This window comes from Penicillium psychrosexuale (genome assembly GCF_028828465.1).
Source record: "Penicillium psychrosexuale strain IBT 29551 chromosome Unknown utg000002l, whole genome shotgun sequence".
Lineage (NCBI taxonomy): Eukaryota > Fungi > Ascomycota > Eurotiomycetes > Eurotiales > Aspergillaceae > Penicillium > Penicillium psychrosexuale.
In genome coordinates this window covers 4,434,429-4,451,084 of record NW_026643187.1, presented here as the reverse complement: position 1 = coordinate 4,451,084, position 16,656 = coordinate 4,434,429, and the positions used below count along the sequence as shown (strand labels likewise).

The window sequence follows — 16,656 nt, the reverse complement described above, 5'->3', positions numbered from 1 at the left end:
CCCACCTAACCCACCAAATGCGGAAGATGCAAAATCCGACGATCTGATAGGACGAGATAAAGTAGTCAAGCACTTCAAGACCGGAGAGGCCGGAACTTTTTTCAAGTCTCTGCAAGTGATAGCCCTAACTAGACCCGACGCGATATAGTCCAACCTACTAAATCCAGGTTATCGTGATCGGCACTGTAATTGCAATGCAACTGGTTCATCTCAAGATGGCTTTAGCACGCGGGGCGACTTTGTAGGCCTTTCATTTAACCCGTCCAATTCCGTCGTTTTTTTTTTCTTCTTTCTTTCTTTGTCCTTTTTACCTTTTATCTTTCTCGGTCATGGATCAACAGAAAGACAATATCCATTCCACTGTGGAGGTGGATGGTCTTCCCCAAAACAAGATCGACGACCCGATTGCACCGGATGTATTCGACGAGAGATATCGCACGACCCGGACGGAAATCTGGGCTTATTATGCGTGCGTGGCTTGTTGAATTGACCCTGTGTGGAAACTAAACCACGATTGCAGCTATTACATTGGAAATAATGGCTTGTCACTATTCAGTGGGTCTATCCGCGTTCCCCAATCTAATATGAGGCAGGAGCTGACCCCGTTCTAGACTTCGCACCGACTGCTTTTCAAAACTTGCTCTCCCAGGCAGTCCCTGCCGATGGACTACTCGACTTTCTCGGTAGACCACGTAATGTCAACAGCATCGTGCTCCTCTCCAATGGAATCTCGTTCGCCATCCAAGTCGTGGTGTTCCTCATAATCGGCAGTTTCGCCGATTTCGGTTACTGGCGACCCAACATCTTGATTGCGCTGTCGATTATTGCCTGGGGCATTGGCTTCGGCTGGTTGGGTGTCCATACCCCGGATAAGTGGCGTATCGGCGTGGGTCTATATATGGTAGGCTTGATCGCCTATCAAACCACGCTCACTTTCTGGACCGCTGCGTTCCCGGGCTTAGCGCGCAACTCTATCGAATTGAAGGAAGAGGCCGACAAATATGTGGCCGGGAGCATCACTCGTGAGGAATATGACTATGCGGACACCATGATGCGCAGCAAACTTGCCAATGTCGCTTTCTATGTTCAGTCCGTCGGAGAAATCTTTATCTTGGCCATTATCGTGGGCATCATGTTCGGGTTGAAGGTCAATGATAGCGAGACTAATAACAACTGGGGAGTGAGTGTGCTGATCGCATTCGTCTCTGGTGTGTGGTTGCTCGTCTCGATTCCGTGGTTTATTCTTGAGAAACGCCGTCCGGGTCAAGACCCTGGCAAACGGTCGATCCTTGTTGCAGGCATGTGGCAGCTGTGGCATGCTATGAAGCAGATCTGGCATTTAAAGCAGAGTCTGTGCTATCTAGTTGGTAAGACTTTTATCCTACTATCTGTTGTGTGGTTATACGGGGCTAACGGTGGCAATAGGTTATTTCTTACTTGGAGACTCTCTCAACACCACTGTGACTGTTATTGGAACTTTGCAGAACAGCATCGTTTCGTATAATACTCTGGAACTGACATACCTGCTTATTGTTGGCATTGCTGCACAGGTGAGCTCTAATTCCGCGAGCGAATTTGTTCCAAACTGACAAATCTCTCTTAGGGTGCTGGCATATACGCATTCTGGACAATCCAGCAACGCTTCAGGCTCGGAACCAAAACTATGTTCAACGCCGTCGCCGTTGGAATCATCCTACTTGATGGCTGGGGCATGATCGGTATCTGGACCCAGAGGTTCGGCTTCCATCATGCATGGGAAGTCTGGGTATGTCAATCCCGCTCTGCCATATGGTGCGTAATATCTAACTGATTGATTATAGGTCTACCAAGCGTTCTACGGCCTTTTCATCTGTCCCTGGTACAGCTACTCGCAAATTATGATTTCAGAGGTTACACCCCGCGGTCACGAGTTCCTATTCTTCAGTCTCTTCAGCATCATCGGCAAAACCTCATCTTTTATTGGACCCATCGTCTCAAGTGCAATTATCGACGCGAGCCCGTCGGGTAATGTCTCGTTGCCATTCTACTTCTTGTTTGGGTTGAGCGTTGCCAGCTTTTTGATTCTGTTCTGGGGTGTTGATTTAAAGAAGAGCCAGGAAGAGCAGCAGAGGTTCTTGTCCGATAAGTTGCGTCGCCTGAATGCCAGCGCCTCGTCCTCTGATGACGAGACTTCCGCGGCAGTCTGAACTACTGTCTTCAGATTTGTCATGGGCGGTTGACCTTTTCTGGTTTTTGTCTATATAGACACTGCGGTTTTTGGAGATACTCCGATACCTTTTGGGATACATGCACAATTGCATTGGGAAATAGATGGGAAAGAGGACATTCATACACGACAATCATTGATATCACGATTCATAGAAAGACATATAGAGGACGGACCTCATTGTTTCAACGGCCATCAGCCCTAAGAGAATAACAAGGCTAGACTAGCCACATCTGTCGTTTTCCGATGAATAGGTCTATGCTTTTTACAGAATTATCATTCCAACAGTGTGCGTAGAGTAGATCATTTCTTGGTATTGAACAATATTTTTTGTAAATGTACACACCAGCTGCGTACACGGGTTGCAACGTTGCAACGAAGAACCAGGAGACAAGACATTTAAACGCCAGACCTATGCACTGCCATAAGCGCCAATTCCGATACAAGATACCGATACCACAATCAAAGAGCAGATCATTCCCCATCGGAAGAGACTTCCTTGGACTTGCTCTTCTTCTTTTTCTTCTTCTCTTTGCGCTCGGCAGCCTCGTCGGCGTCGACATCCTCCTCGGCCTCGCGTTTCCGCTTGCTCTTTTCCTTCTTTTCCTTCTTCTCTTTCTTTTCCTTCTTCTCCTTCTTCTTCTTTTCCTCGAGATCGGCCGGCGTCACCTCCTCGGGCGCCACGAAATCCTTCTCGCGCTCTCGCATCTTCTCGTCCCGCTTGAGGCGCTGTCGCTCGACAACCTCCTCCTTGTGAACGCGCTCCTTGGCCTCCTTTGACAAGAAGTACTCTCCAGACTCGATCTGTAAATCGACCTTGCTCTTCTCCGGCGCAGGCGGGAACGGCGTGTACGTCTTCTTCTCCTTGTCGGTGATCTTGAACGGCACGTGGCGCTTGGACAGCGTGCGCTTCTTGAAGTTAGGTAAAAACCGGTCCCAGGACTCTTCCGCCAGCGTCGGGTCCTTGGCGAGCTCGCGCTTGATCATCAACTCCTTGATGTGGTAGATTGGGTGGATGTTCGCCATACAGTCGTCGATAATGCGTCGCACCTCCTTCAGTCCCTTGAACGGACCCATCACAGCCACGGTGTTACCCTGCACCAGGATGTATGTGCCGGTGAGCAGCTCGAGCGCTTTGAGGGTTGAACCGTTCGGGCCGAGAATGCGCTGTCGCCGCTTCACGAATCGCTCTTTGTTCCGCACCTGGTTGCGGATCTTGATCACGTCGCATGCCACGCCGTCTTCGAGGATCTTCATCGCTTGTGTCACGGGTACGCTTCGTGCAAGCAGCTTGATCAGATCCCGGGCTTTGATGATCGCTGCTGGGTCGTAGGTCTTTCGCGTCGTCTTCACTGTCATGCTACCCTCGACCAAATCCAGTGTGCAGGCGATGCCCTGCTTCTCCAGCGCTCGTGTGATCACCGGCCATGCTTCCTTCAAGTACTGTTCACGATATTTGGGGAATAGTGTCATGAAGGATGACTCCTCGGCGAAACTGCCTCCGGCATTGTGTTCGGGTTTGAATTCTTCGATCTGTTGCGAGGATCCGTCAGTAGCGATTTTTTAATGGAAGAAGGACAGCTTTGGACTTACCTTCCACTTATCGATGTCATCCGTATCCCAGGCCTTTTCCTTATTGTGTGTTGAAGGCATCTTGTTGGTGGTGACTTGATAGGAAAAAGAATGGGCGACTGTTCCGGAGCTCAAATGAAAATCCGCGCCAACTTTTTTTTCTCCCCGCTTTCCCCGATTGGGTAGGATTTTGTGCCTTGCAGTTCAGGCACCAACACATCTAGATCAGGGTCAAGCCTGCGTATCTTCCTCTTAGCTAGCTGTACGCTAATTTCTGCTGCGTACGGAGTATGTATAAGGATTACAACGATGGTTAAGAGTAGTTTAAGTTGGTGGTCACTCATTATCGGCATATAGTAGGGGTACTTTGGTCTCAGGTACTCCGTACAGGAAAGACAAACAAATGAATATCAGACAAAAGAAAAGTCTTCGGCATAAATCGACTAGTACAGTCTTTCCAAGCACCAATATTCCCTAGTTGATGGTACTAATCGAAACTGCAAGCTGTCTAGTCTGAATTCTCCGCTTCATTGTTGATTTGGCCTTAGAGCCCCTGGAGGAGACCAATCAGAATCTTGGAAGGACTGCGATAGGTAGCATTCTCGGTAGATCTGTGCCCAATTGTCGCCTCAAGGCTCCCCAACACATCCATAAAGAGGAGAGAGTGTAGCTTATGCATTTCGAGCTTCTGTGGGTCTTTCCGGCAATCAACATACCGCAACTCCTCGAGCTAGCGTCGCCAGGGGCATCCGGGAGGAACTCTAATAAGAAACTAAGAGGCGACATGGCCGCTTCGCGAGTAAGGAAAGAAGGAAATCAACAAATCAGCAAGGATCCAGCGCTAGTTAGATCCCGATATGCAGCTTAGATTCCTAGTTGTTGGTTGTTTGGAGGTTATGATTGGGTACATCCGTACGGGAAACACGGTGAAGAGGGTGTTGGTTATAAGAGCTCCTGCGGCCATTGAGAATATCGGTAAGACACGAGATTGATAGCTCTTTAATGTGTAACGGATGTTGTGGATGTTCATTAAGGCTTGAGGGAGCTCGTCGCTCAGGGCTATCACTCTCAACATGAGAGTCTGCTCCGAAGCCTGAGAGCGTGATGGCGTGACGGCGCGAAGCTGTCCAATTGTCAAGTCGGTATGGACGTTTTTAACAGCTAGTATTGATATTGAGGTCAGTCAAACCGTATATACTGTCTGAGATGGGTGTAAATCATGTGTTCCTGGAAGTCGGTGGTTCCCTGGCTCTCCCGTCAGTCCGGTAAGTCCCCTCCTGTTTCATCTTCCTCTATGTTCTTCATCTTTCGTCGTGACAAACTTTGCTCATCGGGTATATCCTTTGGAGTGTAAGGAGGTCGAAAACCCCCTTCTTTAAAGGGTAAGGTCGGATCGGGAGCCAACGGTGTCGGGTATCCCGCACTAGGCACGATCTCAACAGCTTAATCTGCACCCCCAGGCCTCCTGCTCAAAACCTTCTCCTGTTTCGTTTCACTCCCATTTTGCCTGGGAGCAGTCAACTAAAAGCTCAACTTACCCTAGGCAGGGTAGCGATGCCTCGACCCCGTGTTCCATTCAATACACCTTCGCTTTCCCACCGCGTTGGGCAGTACCCCAACACCGATATCGAGTGGATACGAGGCTCTTAAAGCCAAGACTCGATGCATGTGCGAATTGTTGGCTTCCCGCAGAAACCACGGTGGACTACGAGCTTTCTCTCACTCCACTCGCCGTGGAGTCGTCTCACTCGTTCTTGTGCGACCATGCAGTCCTCTTTCGATGAATCATACCGAGATTCTCAAGCTCTCCGCTAGACTTCAGCAAACATACAGCGACGGTTATTGATACGAATCCCCGTTGCATTACAAACGGCAAAAGGAAAGAACAGGTGGAATTAGAAAACACTCATTCAACTAACCATCTTTCCGCTAATGCGACATGTTAATGCAGGATGCGCACAGCAAAACAACCAAAGCTGTACGATATGCTGGGTGAGGGATGGCATCGATAACCGGCCCAGTTGTCTTGCGAGCATTTTTCCCCCTTCCGACAGAGGTTGCTTCTATCGAGCCATCGCACCTGCCGATCTCCCCAGACAGATGTCTTCATGGCTTCCTGCCAATGCAAACATACCTACTCTGTCAGAATTTGTCTCTCGGTTTCATATTGGAGCAATACCTACAGTGGGAAATATGCCTTCAGTGTGGGGTCTGCTGCCTCTTGCTGCGCTTGGTCCACCAAAGAATTGAAAGCATCTGGGGACATATGCAAGCGTTGAGTCAATGGATATAGTGCAAGTGATCGCAGAAGTTGCTGCATGTTTGGACAATTGTATCGGCCGATTTCTCGCATCCGTTGGTCTGCATTGATTCAATCAGTCTTGTTCGTTCTTCTTGGGTAGCCAATACCGACCAGTCGACCACGCAGACAGAGGAAGAGGAATCATCTTCGTGTCTACCTCGACGAACCCCGCCTCGGTCATAAGAGTCCTCAGCTTCGATCCGATCCGAAGATCTTTCCTGTCCTCCAGAGCACGCATGTATTTTGTGCTCCATCTCCTCAAAGCATGCTCATCAGTGATTGAGCCGTTGTCTGATTGAACATTGAAGTATATTTCCACCATTTGGACCCAGCCTCCTGGCTTCAGTACCCTTGATTACCGCTGACGTTAGTCTTGGTATCTCAGTTGGAGAAATTCTGCCTCTTGGAATGTCGGCAAGGTCAACCTGCTCTGGAGTATTCGCACCTGACTATGTCAAGAAGATAGGATGGCCATCGCGATCTGTTGATACCGGTCGCAAGGAGTCTAGAGTGGACAAGATCGAAATGGTTTGCAGGAAAGGTGAAACGGCGGTTCAAGTCATCGACCTATTCGGCACAAGTCAGCGAATGTCTTTCAGGAGGTTACACATTTGGACAGAACTGTTGTTCAAGATTGACAGATCACACAGAGGTCCCGAAGCACAAAGTCATGAGTCAAAGGCAGTGTCAAGCCTTTTCATGATGTAAACCACACCGTACCCCGTGGTGAAATGTGAGGTTGACTTACCTGGAGCCATAAGTTGTCAGGCATGTCGTCTGGACTCATGTGAGGGGCAATGTCTACGCCGATGACCTATGAAACACCAAATATTAGGATGTCGTCGGGCGCAGTCAAGGGGACATCTTACTTCACAGTCAGGGTTTTGCTCAGCAACATCCACGGCCCAGGATGCGGATCCATGCCCACAGTCCAGAACTCTTTTCAGTCGATGGATTGGGGGGAAGATCAAACGATTATCGAAAATTCTTTGGAAAACTTGTTGCTGGTCTTCGAGTCGTTGTGCTTCTTCCTGGTTCAGCCTATCAGTGAGAAGCCCACGACATAAATCTGGACGACTTACCTCATCGACCGGTCCAAAGTACGTACGATGATCGATCGAATATTTCTGATACTCACGGCCCTGGACTGTGACCGTATCGAGGTATTCACGGTCTAACTCTATCGTTTCAGAATCGGGACTCCTGGCAGCCATGAACGTCAGTTGCCCTTGGCCCGAAAGAACGGAGAGAACTAGCATACGCCATCGTCACCCTGAATCGAGTGGTGTTGTGGATGAAGGAAAAATCCGAGCTGATATATCCTGATTTGTCTGGCCAAGGCGGGGTTGAATTGCCCGAGGACAAGATCTTGCTTCGAATCACAATATCCGAAAAAGGAGTGAGATTTGATCATTGATGTGCTGGGGTTTTCATTGGAGCGATCGGGTGCCGCTTGAAGACGTCGGCGGTACCCTCGGAGAGGATGGCGGCTCGCGCGAGGATTATTCGCTCTTGGGCGTCTGCTCGCGAAGGCTGAATGGAGGGGCTTCTAATTATACAAGGGACGTACCAAATTGTGCGGATGGGAGGGCCAGCGGTCCACCCAATCGAATTTCCTCTTTTAAAGATCACACCAGATGCAATACTGGATTTGTGAAGACACGAGGTGCTTAACGGGCGAAGATTTGGCACGGATGGGTCCTGAATGGGTAACCAAATACGATCAATGCGGACTCCCAACTCCTCTCCGGATCGTTCATGTCGTTCCTTGGGGCCAACTCCGAAACACACATCCTTGCTAGCGGAACTACTAAACATGGCGTGAGACAATCTTCACGGGAGGCTCTTGTTGCTACTCCGGGACACTGGTACGTCAACAAGGCTTGACGAAAGAAAAAAAATGCGGGTCGGTAGACTAGCCGAAGAGTTCACGAATAATCCCGGGCTATTGACACCAGAATGGGTAGGTATCAGAATAGACATGACTTGGTTCCGCTTAAAGCCAAGCTAACGAACCTTGAAACTAGGTGGCGGTGCCGTCAACTAATGCACAGTTCGCCGTCTCGCATAGTACCTACTTTCCTGGAGGGTCCAAGAGCGCCCGACGATGTGGATCGAGTACAAATCCGGCCACGACTAAACCCATAAGACTGGGATCTCCATGCCGTCAAAGAATCGTTGCATTGCTAAACATGGTGGGTAATATGTGGGTAATTCCGCGGCTGTCATGAGCGGTTAACCTTGGAAAGTCCGAGTCTACAGAAAGTTGAATCGCACCTTGCTCAGGCTGCTCGCCATGATTCCATGGGTCTCTAGGGGTTGACTAGCGAAGAATGTAACAAGAACTCGGTGGAGAATGAAAAAAAAAGCCACCCATCGATTGAAGCAAACTATGCAACATTTCGTCGTTAGGTTGAAACAATGACAACACAGCCGCTGTGCGACATGAGACACCATACGGAGAACAAAAGGGTTAGGAATTGGCTCTGAGAGAGCCGACTGAGAACAAGGACAAAAAGAAAAGCCCGTGGGATCGGAGTTCACACCAGCCCTTGCGTATGTACTTTGTACAGGCCAAATGAGCCCTACATCACGGATTCCAAAGGCATGGAAACGGATCACCGTCGGTTCCCGCTGTCACTTAAGTGAAGGAATGCAAACAAGGAACCCAACAGTTGGATCGAACGGCTTGACAGGTTTCTGACACTCGCCACGCCCCGTGTCCTTGGCCCAATGTGCAGTACTGTGGGTGTAAAGTGGCTGGTTCAGTCCAATCTCACGCCCCAAATTGCCCCAACAACAGCCCCTCAAATTGAGTGGGGTTCGACAGACGAGATCAGCAACTTCCTCGTTACGGTATCCATTCCCTCGGGATTCAGATGGGCTGGACACTGGATTTTATTGATTTTATTCCTGCCCCTCTTATTTTGCTCTCGCTCTCACCGCTTGTCTGGAGGTTTTGCGTTTCAAGATTGCAACGTTGTTGGCCCGGGTGGCGGACACTATGGAGATTTGCTACAGGGATTTTTTAGCCTGTCTCCAGATTCTGCAAAACAATATGACAGAAGTACCTCCGAGGCAAGGGATCGATATTACCGTTGCCCTCTTCTGGATACTTCACCCGTTTACCTTGTTTGCTTGGTGCAAAGCGAGTGATGGGCAGCGGGAAAGATACCCATCCCGTGTGTGGATATTTGTTGCCTTTAGGAGAAGATACGGAGTATGCAATATTACATTACAGCATACAACATACAACACAACAACGTCGGCGATATCCACTTCGGTGTCCGAGTTCACCGAGAGAAAACATCTTCGAAATTATTTTCAACTGGCCTAATGCCTAAGTGCAGGTACTGCTAACTAGCTTTTCTTCACTCTAGGTCAATTATCCGAGGCTATCGGGTCCCACATGGCCGCAGCAACAGTCCATAACAAAGGCAAGGTTCAGTTGCGGTCGTGGGGTATATTCCGAAGACTTGCATGTGGTTACTTCTCACATAACACTTAGTTACATGACGACATGTCAACGCGTTCCTTCCATCCAAGTGCCGCTTATACCTCGGGTCCATACAAGAATATGTGGTCCGAGCACTATTTAAGTTCGTGTCAAAAAGACTCTTCAGGTCGAAGCAAGGAAGAAAGAAACCTACATATACAAAGTACAATATACGAAGATCCATACTGTCGGGATTTCGACAAGGGCTTACCCGTCCGGCTCCGCCGTTGGCTCAAAACCCAGCGCCATGGTTCATCTCTCGGGTAAGGGAGCCACCTACTAACTTTTTCGGCTTCAACCTGGGGGAGTTCTTAGATCAATATCATTCCTGTACTTCAAAGGTCCCCCCTATTTCCTATTTCCGAAACCCCAAAAAAAGTATCGGAACCTACGTCGGATGTAAGTCGGAATATAACGGGTAATTTTGGAATTGCTCCTAGCGGGTTCATTGCCCCATTCTAAATTGGGCATGACAACCGCCAAGCACATTTCCTTTCACAATGATACGTATGGAGTAGTAAAATGAAAGAAAAGATAAATATCATTCGTAGTCTCATTTGCTGGGTGGATATGTGTATTTTTTGCCTATTAAATACGAACTTGACCACTCCCTCGGTTCCACTAGCCATATGCGTGCAATCGCGCTATAGATCCACTTGCGTGGAGGCGTCGCCGTGGTACTATTTAAGATACTAGCACAGAGGAGAGAAAAATATAGTTATCACATTGCATGACGGTCGGTAGATTCCTCGGTATAGAACTATACATAATATTCACTATCTAATCATAGTATATATCCAGACACTCCTACCAATGATACAATGCCATATCCATAGAGCCATTCCAGGGCATTAGCTTATACATGCATCACCAACAACAGGATGTACTAGTCTCAATTAAGAGCAATGTCGCTGCGACATGCTCATATGAACAGCATGAATTTCTATAAATCGAAGAGTGAGGGTATATAAAGCTAGACAGAGAACAGGAAGAAACCAAGCACAACCCATACACCGGAAGAAGAATGCATCCACCTTAGAACACCACCAGTACTCCCTTCAAGTATAAGATCAGTCCAAAAAGCACTCGTTGACCTACCGCACATCCTCCCTCCCCGTCATAAACTCGACACCCGCTGAGATAATCTGCATAACCGTCTCAATCTCCGCTTCCGTCCGCGGCGCATATATCAAAACATACTCCACCGGGATATCAGGCCTCGTACCAAGCGAAAGAAACGAGATCGCAGATGTACCCGAGAAAGCATGACGCTGGCCCCAACCAGCCTCAATAACCTTGATACCTAAGGAACGTTAGCACACGAACAAATAAACGAATTGAGAAAATCATACAGTCAGCTGGCGCAAGAATCACATGAACCGAGTGGTCATTTCCAGTATGAACATGTGCAATCTCCCGCTCCATAGTTTTCGCAATCCCGAATACAGGAAGATGATCCGCGACAAAGAGCCCATCAGCATGGCGTTCCAGATTGGACTTTTGGAATTTCACGAGGTGATGGTTCCGATGTCCGAAGGCGCTGAACACAGTACGGAATTTCTATCGCACAAGAACATAATCAGCAAGTAGCTCTTCACCCCTCGCCTTCTCTTTCCTAATCGAAAAAGGGGCACGCAACATACCTCCATAACAGCCTTATCCGGTACCTGCGTCAACTGCCTCTGCGGTGCAACGTGCGGACCAACAACAGGCCTCTCTTCCCCACGTCGACTCCCCAGCTGCTCCTCGGACAAGAACAAAAACCCATCATCGCCCTTCCCGTGGCCATCGGCTGCCGCAACGCGTTTCACGTACTCGTCCGTGCTGAACATTTCGCGCCCGAATGGCTGGAACAGCGCGCGCACGATTACCCATCCCAGCGCGTTGTTCGGTGGCCCGCCCGGTCCGTAGGATTTAAAGATTTTGTAGTCGCGGTAGGCGGCGGGGAGGACGAGGGTCGAGAGGACTAGCGCTGCGGCGCCGAGGGCCAAGGTTAGGCGGTCTTGTGCTGTGTTGGGGTGCGGGAATGGGATGCGGAGGACGGAGGTGAGGGTGGTTATTGGCATGTTTGTGGTGTTTGCGTCGATCGGCTTTGTTGGAGTCCCGTAGGGTGTTTGATTATTTCTCTTTGGTTACAAATATCTCAGAGATTCCATTGAAATTAAATAATAAGAACCTTGACGGCATTGGATGGCCAAATCCGGCTGACGTGAGAAGCCGCTTGCTGACGCGATCCCGAGGAATTTGCGGGCTCCGTCTTTTGAGAGATTTCGTTATACACTTCACTTCACGTTGTTTGTAAGTCCGGATTTCGTTCCGAAATGCTACTCGTATTATCATTAATCCCGATGTCTGGTGTGACTCGGTTCATGGCTCTAAGTACAGTGATCTGGGTTTCCACGACCCCACAGAGAGGCTTGATAGAGTGTGATATAGCCCATTGGGACCTATTTGGGAGAGTCCGGTGAATGTCTCAGTGCTGCGGAGTTCGAAAATCCACAGTCCGAAGTCCGTGGCATATGTCTCGGAATCACCGAGTTTTAGGCGACAGCGAGCAAGCATTATGGGTCTGAAGCACTTTGCTTCTTGTGCCCATAATCAAAGCACTCAACCGCATCTCTGTCGGGGGTTGATTATGGTGATAATGATATCGAGGTGGGAAAGACACGGAGCAAGGCATTGCAAGCTTTCAATCCTCTTTACTCTCCTCTCGGCTAATAGAGGTCAAAGAATGTGCAAGCTTCAGGAGCACCACACTCTCCGTTGCGGCGAAGTAGTTCAAGCTGTATAATCGTGTTAGAACACATAACCAAATCAAATTCTTGAGGGAATAACTCACCTGTCCATCAAAATGCGGAGATGGCGCGAGAAATGGTCCTCGTATCGTTTCAGTGTGTCCTCGAGTTTTCCAATCCGCGTTGGATCATATCCTCTGGCATCAGCACCAGGGACTTTGCCTCCAGCCAAGTCAGGATCGGCTGAAGCCAAGGCGCGTGAAAGTGATGCCGCAGTCCAGGAAGCAAACATGGTGCAGCAAGTCACCAGTTTCGAATGGATCTATATAGTTATTAGTATGAATACCACCGCCTGTATAGAGAAACGTACTTTCAACAGTTTAGCCTGTGTGAGCATGCACTCCTTCAAACATGTATCCAAGAAGTCCACATGATCCTGCATCAACTCATCAACTGTCCGGTTGACCTGCTTCATATAATTTTCCTCCACCTCCGATGCGTCGGCGTCAACGCTGTTGACACGATCCATCAGACCCACCCAATTGGGCTCAATGACCTCAGCCGTACAAAAGTACAAAAGCTGCTGAACAAAAACCAACATCTTCGCGCGCAAGTTCCACGCCCGCCGTTTCCATATTTCAAGCCGTCGATCGGAGGATTTATGCCGCCAGCTGATGGTTTTGTTCTGGTCTGCCCAGGACGTGACTAGCAACGTCTCGAGATGGCGCAGCGAGAGAAGATGGCGGAAAATAAGTTGGTACCGCAGAACGGTTTTGCGGCTAATGACCAGCGATAGGGGGAACGGAACTGAATAGTCCAGCTCAAGCGCATCGAATCCAAGAATATCTTTGTCCTCATCAGCGGAATGGACAGCAGAGACTTGTTGCTTCTCCGCTTCTGCGCCCTCTTGGTTGACGCCTGAAACATTCACAACCTGCATCAACCATTTCGTGAGGCCGATCTTGTTCATCCGCACCTTGACATCTTCCTTGAACGGGTCCAGTGCTGCAACGCTGCCAGGCTGTCGAAGGACAATATCCAATAGTGACTGCAGCTTCCCTTCGTTGACGGCACGTGCCGGTTTTCGTAGCTCGGAAGCACCAAGCTCGAGGAAGTAGGAAAAGAAATCAGAGCGATCGAGGAAGAAGTAATGTTTCAGGGAGCGGAATCGAGTAGTGAGGGAGTTTTTTGTGACAAGAAGATTTAACAGGGAAGCATTGGCATAGGTGTAGGCAGAATTTACGTTGTCCAAGAAGCGTGGATCGTCGAGCGTCTTCGGCACATCTTTGACCTCTTTGCTGACGTCGACACCACCACATTCACGCACCACGTTGAGATACTTTCCAGCCAGCAGAACTTTATCCTGCACGCTCTTCAGCTGAGGAGGAACCTCGTTCTCTCGAATCGTGTAGCGTTTCTCCCAATATTCATCAGTGTAGTCTTCCTCGAGTTTCTCGCGTTTGATCCATTTTTGTTCCTTGACCAAGAACTCGGCGTGGGGATCTCTAATACCGCCATGGTGCAACCATTCGTTCAGCATGGCCATGTAAGGCCGACTGGCGTCACGCAGTAAGGTCTGAAGCAAGGTTTTAGTGATCGGATCACCCGAGAATGAAGCCAGACGCCCTGTTAGGAGTCCGAGAATATTGCCTCCTTTGCACATTTTCTTGCGGGCCATAGAACCTGGCACTAAGTCCCCCCCTTCTTTGAGTTGTTCAAGTATATTGTCAACATCCTCATCGAAGTCATCAATCGACTCCTCGAGCTCCTCATCTAGAAGACCATTTTTGAGCAACAGTTCCTGGCCCATCGAATATAATTGAGATAAACATTGACTGGTAGGCATTGTGTGGAGATGAAGAAGGTGTAAGGTAAATGTAGGATTGTTCAGCAGCTGGCCTTCGAGCTGGGCGATAAGGATCAGGTAATCTTTGAGGAGCTTTCGAATAGATGCGCATAGTGAGTGACTGACAGCACCACACTCAGCGCGACTTTGAATTTCCACAAATGCCTCCATGGCACTGTAGTGAGTCGCCATTTTCAACATGGACTGGATGAGATCACGGAGGGTCGGGTCCAGGCCTGGGGCTATCTGGAAGATCGGGCCCGTGAGGCGGTCTTTCTCGATTGATGGGTCGTATGAGCTAGCGTAGTGAACATATTGACCTTCGAATCCCATGAACACGAACAACAAGTCCTCCAAGATCGCCGCCTCCTGGGCATCGGGTGAGAGCTCTCGAAGTGGCCGAGGATGAAGGGCCTGCGGAGCCGTCGAAGCTAGAGGAGGAACTGATACACGACATGCGAGGGGAGCTGTCGAGTGAGTAATCAATGATGCTTGGGGATTCCATGGTGCTGTAAAGAGAAAAATCATGGTCAGCAAATCCATTGCACTCCACGACAAACTGCGACGCAGCACTCACAATCAGCCAGGTCTTTCTCCCCAGTTCGGAAACTGGAATTCCCATCATCAAGTTGAACAGGCTTCCTGGGCCGGGTCTTATCCCAATCGCCTCTGCTAGCCGCATTGATAGATTCCTTAACAGGGTTCACAGGGTTCCTTCGCACTGCCCTTTCCCGTGATGTGATTACCATGCGTTCTGAGCGCTTATCGGCCATGCTCTTCTGATCTCGGGATGCTCTGTGTTTTTGACTTGAGCTGCTGCGGCGCAAGGGATCCTTATTCTCGATCTGTAACGGCGATGCTCCGCGAGTTTCGGAATCGACGCGATTGGAGACCGCGCGGGGTCGTGAAGCGTTCATATACGCGGCGCGGTCATTGGCAGACATAATCCCGCGAGGGCGACAATTGAATCATGCAGCATAGGCGATTGAAAGGCGCGAGATCGAAAAATCAGCAACAAAAATAGCAGAGACAATGTATATGAGGAGAAGATGCAAGTATCCAAACAACTCCACATTTGGTTTGGGCCGATAATTGCCTCAGGCACAAAGGCATCAACCAGGCACCTCACCTCTTGCGTACGTCGAGAGCTTCCCTTCCCGAGCTTCACTTAAGACATCCACCTCTGCTCCTCTTTCGTTCCAACTGATTATCTCCTCCATCGTGATTCTATATTGCTTCATTGCTTCTCTTTTTGACAAGTCTCTCCCATCCCGTCAGATAATCCAATATGTTCATTGCACGATCAGAATATGGTAAGCTTCATCAGGGCCTCCCCTCACCGCGGAATCAACTAACAGCTATGGACAGACCGTGGAATCAAGTACGTTCTCCGATAACAATCCGCGCTCTTATACCGACCCGCTGTCTGACAATGTCCCCTCCGCAGCACCTTCTCCCCCGAAGGTCGTTTGTTCCAGGTCGAATACTCTCTTGAAGCTATCAAACTAGGCTCCACCGCGATCGGAGTATGTCATACAACTCAGTTCCTCTTTGCTCTACGATTTCAAGAAAGTCCTCAAACCACTACACCGAGTGATCTTTGTACTGTTATCGGAGCGCAAGACCAAGGATAATGCGATTATGAAACCGTTTTTTCTAATACTCATCTAGGTAGCAACCTCCGAGGGTGTGATTCTCGGTGTCGAGAAGCGCGTCACATCCACGCTGCTCGAAGCGTCGTCCGTCGAGAAGATCGTTGAAATTGACCAGCACATCGGCTGTGCCATGTCCGGTCTGCAAGCCGATGCCCGCAACCTAGTCGAGCACGCCCGAGTCGAGTGCCAAAACCACGCCTTCCACTATGCCGAGCCTCTGCGGGTCGAGAGCACCACGCAGGCAATTTGCGATTTGGCTCTGCGATTTGGTGAGAGCGGTGATGACGAGGAGAGTGTCATGAGCAGACCGTTTGGTGTTGCGCTGTTAATCGCTGGTTATGACGAGGACGGGCCCCAACTGTAAGATATGCAGATTTCTTTTGTCTGATATATTCACTGACTCATCTTTTCTGCTAGATACCACGCTGAACCGTCCGGCACATTCTACCGGTATGATGCCAAGGCCATCGGCTCGGGAAGCGAAGGTGCGCAGGCGGAGCTGCAGAATGAATACCATCGGTCTTTGACTCTAGCAGAGGCCGAGACGTTGGTACTCAAGACACTGAAGCAGGTCATGGAGGAGAAGCTTGATTCCAAGAATGTCCAGTTGGCCAGTGTCACCAAGGAGAAGGGTTTCCGTATCTACAACGATGAGGAGATGGGCCAAGCTGTCACACAGCTCGGTGGGAACCAATAAGGGCGATCAGTGTCTAAGATATCTTCGAAGAGGCTCCTTGGACTTGATTTGGAGGCTAGTATTTATGTCGGGAGCAATAGAAAAATAATGACGATGCCATCCAACGCTTACATGCTGGTCTAACTACGTCGTATGTTGCATTCGGGA

General features: G+C 49.4%; 7 protein-coding genes across 7 annotated transcripts; 2 read left to right on the top strand and 5 right to left on the bottom strand.

Annotated features, from left to right (window-relative positions):
• Nucleotides 1-329: 329 nt before the first annotated feature.
• Nucleotides 330-2,186, top strand: N7518_002808 (putative autophagy protein (Atg22); the record flags this gene model as incomplete). The annotated part of the gene is made up of 6 exons (XM_057183735.1): nt 330-469; nt 521-555; nt 612-1,367; nt 1,426-1,550; nt 1,604-1,765; nt 1,821-2,186. The coding sequence occupies 6 exons, from the start codon at nt 330-332 to the stop codon at nt 2,184-2,186; spliced, it is 1,584 nt and encodes a 527-aa protein (XP_057045185.1).
• Nucleotides 2,187-2,680: 494 nt separating this feature from the next.
• N7518_002807 (KRR1 small subunit processome component) lies at nt 2,681-3,859 on the bottom strand (the record flags this gene model as incomplete). The annotated part of the gene is made up of 2 exons (XM_057183734.1): nt 2,681-3,739; nt 3,800-3,859. The coding sequence occupies 2 exons, from the start codon at nt 3,857-3,859 to the stop codon at nt 2,681-2,683; spliced, it is 1,119 nt and encodes a 372-aa protein (XP_057045184.1).
• Nucleotides 3,860-5,841: 1,982 nt separating this feature from the next.
• Nucleotides 5,842-7,294, bottom strand: N7518_002806 (class I SAM-dependent methyltransferase; the record flags this gene model as incomplete). Its single annotated transcript, XM_057183733.1, has 7 exons — nt 5,842-5,917; nt 5,962-6,139; nt 6,192-6,430; nt 6,526-6,647; nt 6,829-6,894; nt 6,950-7,111; nt 7,163-7,294. The coding sequence occupies 7 exons, from the start codon at nt 7,292-7,294 to the stop codon at nt 5,842-5,844; spliced, it is 975 nt and encodes a 324-aa protein (XP_057045183.1).
• A 196-nt stretch (nt 7,295-7,490) lies between these two features.
• N7518_002805 (uncharacterized protein) lies at nt 7,491-7,898 on the bottom strand (the record flags this gene model as incomplete). Its single annotated transcript, XM_057183732.1, has 2 exons — nt 7,491-7,626; nt 7,651-7,898. The coding sequence occupies 2 exons, from the start codon at nt 7,896-7,898 to the stop codon at nt 7,491-7,493; spliced, it is 384 nt and encodes a 127-aa protein (XP_057045182.1).
• Nucleotides 7,899-10,670: 2,772 nt separating this feature from the next.
• Nucleotides 10,671-11,642, bottom strand: N7518_002804 (uncharacterized protein; the record flags this gene model as incomplete). Its single annotated transcript, XM_057183731.1, has 3 exons — nt 10,671-10,879; nt 10,929-11,136; nt 11,220-11,642. 3 exons carry the CDS (start codon nt 11,640-11,642, stop codon nt 10,671-10,673), a joined length of 840 nt encoding a protein of 279 aa, XP_057045181.1.
• A 623-nt stretch (nt 11,643-12,265) lies between these two features.
• N7518_002803 (gamma-tubulin-complex subunit SPC97) lies at nt 12,266-15,101 on the bottom strand (the record flags this gene model as incomplete). The annotated part of the gene is made up of 4 exons (XM_057183730.1): nt 12,266-12,359; nt 12,416-12,633; nt 12,682-14,666; nt 14,735-15,101. 4 exons carry the CDS (start codon nt 15,099-15,101, stop codon nt 12,266-12,268), a joined length of 2,664 nt encoding a protein of 887 aa, XP_057045180.1.
• Nucleotides 15,102-15,445: 344 nt separating this feature from the next.
• On the top strand, nt 15,446-16,509 carry pup2 (proteasome core particle subunit alpha 5; the record flags this gene model as incomplete). Its single annotated transcript, XM_057183729.1, has 5 exons — nt 15,446-15,470; nt 15,526-15,538; nt 15,605-15,683; nt 15,829-16,172; nt 16,230-16,509. 5 exons carry the CDS (start codon nt 15,446-15,448, stop codon nt 16,507-16,509), a joined length of 741 nt encoding a protein of 246 aa, XP_057045179.1.
• Between the last annotated feature and the right edge of the window lie 147 nt (nt 16,510-16,656).